Genomic DNA, 6,000 nt, shown 5'->3' on the forward strand with positions numbered 1-6,000 from the left:
ACACTGGAGTTTTTTTGGTCACTTATTGGCACCACCTTTAAAGAGAGGCGTTGGCTAACCAGAACATATCTACAAAATGGTGATGGGGATAGAATGGAGACTTGAAATCGTGTCTTGAAGAACGGTTAAAGGCACGGGAAGTGTTCAGCCTAGAAAAGAGAAAATTGGGAGTGGGGGGAGGGGATAGATAAGCGCAGTCTTTAACTAATTAAAGGGCTGTCCTGGAGAAGAGCCAGCTTTGTGTTGTGAGAATAGATTGAGGGCCAGTGGTTCAGAACTTCAGAATTTGACTCAGCCTAAGAAAGAACTTTGTAACAGTTAGAGTTGGCTATTAAGTCTTAAAAAATAATGAGTTCCCATCCCTGGCAGTGTTGCAGTCAGTCAACAAGCACTGATTGGATACTCTATGCCAGGCATTGTGGTAAGCTTTGGGAATATACAAGCACAAGCAGAAAGAGAGTCCCTGCCCTCAGGGAACTTACTTTCCTTGGAGTGGAGGAAGACAAGCCGTCTAAGGAAGGTAGAAGAGCAGGGGGGGGCTGTAGGAGATGAAGGGAGCCAGCTCAGGGGCATTGTAAATAAAGTCCAGGAGGAGAGGCAGGAGTGGAAAGAATACGTGAGTGGCCTGGGCATCCTTCTTAAAATGGAGGAGCAGAGAGGAAGCAGCCATTGAAAGGGAGAGGAAGCAGAGCTGATGTCAGGGATCAGTTACTGCGTTTGGCAGGGTCTTGGACTGGCTATTAGCCTAGTTAGTCCAGTTTTATTAGTTCTTGCCAGTTTCGTAATTCCATAATAAGATGTTCTCTTCTCAGTGATGACCCTGTTCTTCATTGGTGCCGAATGAATCATGTACAAAGAAAGAGCAGCTCCTATCTTGTATTCATAATACACTATATTCTGCCTTTACAGATTTACACCCTGGACATCCATAAACCTGAGGATTGTTGGGACAAGTTTACCTCCAACCGAACAATAGGAATCGTGCTGTTTGTAGGGATTATGCTTGGCAATTTGTGGAAAGGAAAGAAACCAAAGGGGTCAAAGGAAAATGGAGACCTTGATTTAGGAAATTAACAAGTGACGTTTAGGAACGTTTCAGACCAAGAGCTACAAAACCTTCTCTAGTTTTGTTACCAGAAGACTGGCTTGAGTAGTCTGTCAAAGTGAGGGTGATTGGCAGATGACTGTTTGAGGCACAGTCACCCAGGAATTCCCAGGCTAAACTATTTCGCCAGTAAAATTCACTCTGTCTCAGGTATTAGCAGGTTCTCAACTCTTTTGAAGCTGGGCATAGCCCTGAATTTTTAGATGAACCTATTGCATGAGAATTCACCTTTAAAAATTGTTGGAATCATACAAGCTTCAGCACCTTTTTAGAACTGTGATGAGGATCTCATCCAAGAGGGATGTGTTTTGGGAAATGTATTTTTAGAGAAAACTCAAATAAAAGCTGCTACAAAAAGCTCGGTGTCATTGTGTTTGGCCAGCGGTTCACTGACAGAATATTTAGTTCAGAAAGTTATTTGGCATTCATCTTCATGAACAGCTCTAAAACATGCCTGTACATCTATGCCTCCTCCTCTTAGCAGGGTGACAGCTACCGGAAGCTAATCTTCACAAACCCACTGGCCTAAAGAGACCCAGCAAGCAGCTGTGTGCTCAGGGCTATGCAGTGTCTTAAGTTTGATGAAAATAGATGTGGCCCTGCCCTGCCCAGTTTTGTAGAAGAAACTAATTTCCTCAGAAGTAATGATGAATAGCATAAGCTAGCACAGATAGGCAGTTCGTAATTATACAGTTTCTCATAGATAAATAATGTTATAAGTGGGTTGCCACGCAGCCTTGCAAAAGCCCATGATTTCACCTGTGATATTATTGAATTATAATACTAATAGTGGCAGGTTCAGAGGCAGGACTTAGGTGAAACCTTTCCTGGGTACTAAGCAATTTTTTTTTTCCCTCAAGCATCTTCCTGTCTGCGCATCTGTAGATCCCTTTCCCCTTCTCCCACCTCAGTCTCCTGGTCCCTCATGATGCCTGAAGTCCTTCTTTCCAGTATTTTGCTCTTTTTTGCATCCCCAGTGCTTAGGACAGTACCTGGCACAAAGTAGGTGCTTAATAATTGCTTCTTGAATTGACTCGTTGCTTGTTAAGTTTCACCGTCATACAATCGTGCCCTGCCTACCAACTACCACACTTAGGTCAGTACATCACTGGGATGAATCCTGTCCCAAACCTGTCCGATGCAGTAGGTGTCTGTGCCTTTCCCAGCGTGAGAATAGCACCATTTCCAAGTGAAGACCTCGGAAGTCATCTAGAGTGACTCCTCTCTACAATATCCCGGAAAAAAGACCCTCCAGTCTCTGCCTCCAATGAAAGATAACACACTAACAAAGGGGATAGTCCATTTGGCTTGTATGTAGCTGGCCAAAACTACTCTCTCTGGAACTTCTACCTCCTCGCTGTGCCTTCTGGGAAAAACAAAAAGCCTAAGTAAGAAAAAAAGCCTTTGTTGATGTCTTTGACGATATTGGGTTTTGGTTTTTTGTTCTTTTTTAAATCACAGGCATTAAGTAGCACACATCCGCCGAACACCATCTCCCCCCTTTTCAACAAAGAAAAACAGTTTAGTCAAACCACAGTCACATCTTTACCACAATCACTTCTTTTGACACCAGGCAGCTGTAGTTCCCCACCTATTTACCAAGAGGAGAGAAGCACAGAGTCATGAGGGAACTCAGCAGTCACCAAGTCTAAGCCATGCTTGAAAAAGAATTCCCATTACAAAGTACTAGGTGGTGAGACGGATAGAGTGCTGGACTTGGAGTCAGAAAATCGTGACATTTGCTCTCCCTAGACATGTACTAGCTATATAGTCCCTTCAACTGTCTGCCTTAGTTTTCTCATCTGAAAAATGGGGATAAGAATAGCACCTACCTTCCAGGATTATTATGAGGATGAAAACCTTAATAAATCAGTGCTAGCTCTTATTGTGTAACCCAGGGCTTAAGCCATCTGCATTAGACTCTCCTCTTTGGAGACTGATTATTTGATTCTCCATGCCTGCCTTGGGGGCGGAGTTGGTGAAAACAGCAGAGGAGAGATCCTTGATCTTCTGGCTTCCAGATTTAATAGGGGAGATATGTGTTTCCAGATTCTTTTCCGGGAGAGGTCCCCAAAATTAGACAAAGGCTCTATGAAGAAGCCAACATGTAGAATAGTTGGACTCTCAATCATATCCCCATCCCAGCTTCCCATGCTGGAGACTTCAAGAAATTTTCCCTCGGGTGAGATTGGGAACTGCCTCAATCTCTCTGTCTCCCCCCCCTCCCCTCGCCCCTCTCTCCTGTCTCCTCTCTCTCTCTCTCTCTCTCTCTCTCTCTCTCTCTCTCTCTCTCTCTCTCTCTCTCTCTCTCTCTCTCTCTCCCTTCCAGTGGAAGATTTCATTCATTGTCTGGCTTATGCTAATCTATATAACCTCTCTGGTTTCTCTTTGCTATCTAAGCCTAGATAAATGGGTTTATTTTCTATTCACCATATGTCTGTGTAATTAGCATTTGGTAGGTCTTTGGATACACTACTACCCTGTTAAGGGAAGCAATCAGCAATGTGGCTTGAGCGTAAAGAAGTATTTCCTTTAACTAACAATATTGGGGTTGGGAGACGAGATCATTCTAGCCCCGTATCCCCTCGCTGAGGAGAGAAGAGTGCCTGGTGTCCCTACTCTCCTGCTCCCCCGCGGGCTGGCATCAGTCTCCCTTGGACACACCCAGGAGTACCTGTGTCACCTCAGATATCATTGACAATGGATTCTGCTGCTGCACAGATATGATGACATCAGATGCACTAGGGTCACGTACCAATCCGGGCCCAATCTCCCCAGTGTGCTTTTTATTGCATCCTCAGGATCCGCAGCCTTCCTAAGGCTTCCAGCATTCTTCTGTGGGAGGCACATGGTTCACGTCCACAGAAATTGCCCATTGGGGGCCGATGGTCTCTATCAGAGCCTCTGGGCTTTCTCTGGCTTACCAAGGTCCCACCTTCACGCTGCTGCCCAATTTGAACATAATGCTCCCCATAGCCTCTGACTGTGGCTGACAATAGCAGGAGTATCTATCACTTCCCTCATTCCAAGAATCGAGCTGTGCCTCTCTCTCTCTCTCTCTCTCTCTCTCTCTCTCTCTCTCTCTCTCTCTCTCTCTCTCTCTCTCTCTCTCTCTCTCTCTTTTTGGTGAGGCAGTTGGGATTAAGTGACTTGCCTCAGGTCATGCAGCTAGTGAGTATCATGTGTCTGAGGCCAAATTTGAACTCAGGTCCTCCTGACTCTAAGGCTGGTACTCTATCCACTGTGCCACCTAACTGTCCCTGTGCCTCTCAACACACAGACATTGCCTTACATTTTTTGGCTATCCTGTCGCATTGTTGACTCATACCAAGTCTGCAATCCACTTGAAAAAAACGAACCCCAACAGCTTTTGTGGACAAAATGCTGCTTTAACCATTTAATTCCTTCATCTTATACTGGTGAAGTTGATTTTTTTTAAACCAACCATAAGACTGTACATTTCTCTCTATTAAATCTCAGAGTGTTAGACTCACCCGATGTTCAGGTTGTTTTTGTGCCCTATTTCTTGCATCCAGTGCGCCCGCTTTGTTACAGCTCTCACTTGTTAAGGGATGAAACCACTAAAGATACAATGTCACACAGCCTGGGGCTGAGCACATCCCCAGAGCGCTCCACGGGTGCCTGGTTCATCTTCCGTTCTCAGGGACCAAGACTGGTCTGGGCGATTAATCTGAGCTCAGTTACCTTCTCATGGTGTTTTTGTAGAAATGCCTTTGTTGTCATCTAAAGCTCTTTTCAACCTGGCTCCAACTTCATTACTTATTCCTGTTCTGCTCCTCATATATGGCATTCTCTCTCTTCCATTCATACAGTGCTTACTGTGACAGGCGTCATACTAAGCACTTTACAATCATCTCACTGATTGTTACAAAACTCTGGGAGGTGGGTTTTTATCTTATTGTTATCCACATTTTACAGATGAGGAGATTGAGGCAGAAAGAGGTTAAGTGACTTGTCTAGGGTCACACAGCTAGGAAATGTCTGAGGCTAGATTTGAACTCGGGTCTTCCTGACTCCAGGGCTAGTGCTCCATAGCGACACCTGGCTACTACGGTAAAAAACAACCCATATATACAAAAAAGTTAAAAGGGAATGTTGCAAAATTATGAAAAACAAGCCTGGCTCCAAAAAAGAAACAGAAGAAGACTTTCCCAACTTGGCCCTTCACAGAAGTGGAATGTTTATAGGCATACACTGCACTTGTTTGGGGATTTTTTTCAATGTGTCAAATAGTTGTGCAGATTTTTTCCTGTACTTTTTCTTTCTTGTCTTTAAAAATATTATTTGTTTTGCTTACCATTATAGGAAGAGGGGAGAGGAGGGAGAAAAATTTGGAATTCAAAATCTTATAAAAATGAATGCTAAAAATTGTCTTTACATATAATTGGGGGAAATAAAATACTACTTAAAAATATATTATTTGGGGGCAGCTAGGTGGTTCAGTGGATAGAGCACCAGCCCTGAAGTCAGGAAGACTCGAGTTCAAATCTGACCCCTGACCAAACACTTGACACTTACTAGCTTGTGACCCTGGGCAAGTCACTTAACCCTGTTTGCCTCAGTTTCCTTACCTGTAAAATGAGCTGGAGAAGGAAATGGCAAACCACTTCAGTATCTTTGCCAAGAAAACTCCAAATGGGATCATGAAGAGTCAGACATGATTAAAAAAACGACGGAGTGACCATATAATGAATTCAGTTTTATATGTCCTCTATTACTCGTGCCAGCTGTTTTTTTCATTCTTTTCGTTGAAGGGGCCCTCTGGCAAGCTTGTTCTCAGGGCAACGGAAATCTATAAAATTGGCTTTCACCTATAGCAGTATACACAGACCTAGGGAGCTCTGCAGTGAATCCCCATTTCTCTGGGAATACAA

The 6,000-nt window shown here is 43.9% G+C and overlaps 1 protein-coding gene across 1 annotated transcript in view; it reads left to right on the forward strand.

The window, feature by feature from the left end:
• Nucleotides 1–1,462, forward strand: part of COQ2 (coenzyme Q2, polyprenyltransferase) — a 47,554-nt gene extending 46,092 nt beyond the window's left edge. The window contains exon 7 of the mRNA XM_020988432.2: nt 910–1,462. Within this exon, the coding sequence (XP_020844091.1) occupies nt 910–1,074 (165 nt within the window). The 3' untranslated portion in view covers nt 1,075–1,462. The remainder of the gene's footprint in view (nt 1–909) is intronic.
• Nucleotides 1,463–6,000: the final 4,538 nt, after the last annotated feature.

This window comes from Phascolarctos cinereus, unplaced genomic scaffold (genome assembly GCF_003287225.1).
Source record: "Phascolarctos cinereus isolate Bilbo 61053 unplaced genomic scaffold, phaCin_HiC Scaffold_9;HRSCAF=440, whole genome shotgun sequence".
NCBI classification, from domain to species: domain Eukaryota; kingdom Metazoa; phylum Chordata; class Mammalia; order Diprotodontia; family Phascolarctidae; genus Phascolarctos; species Phascolarctos cinereus.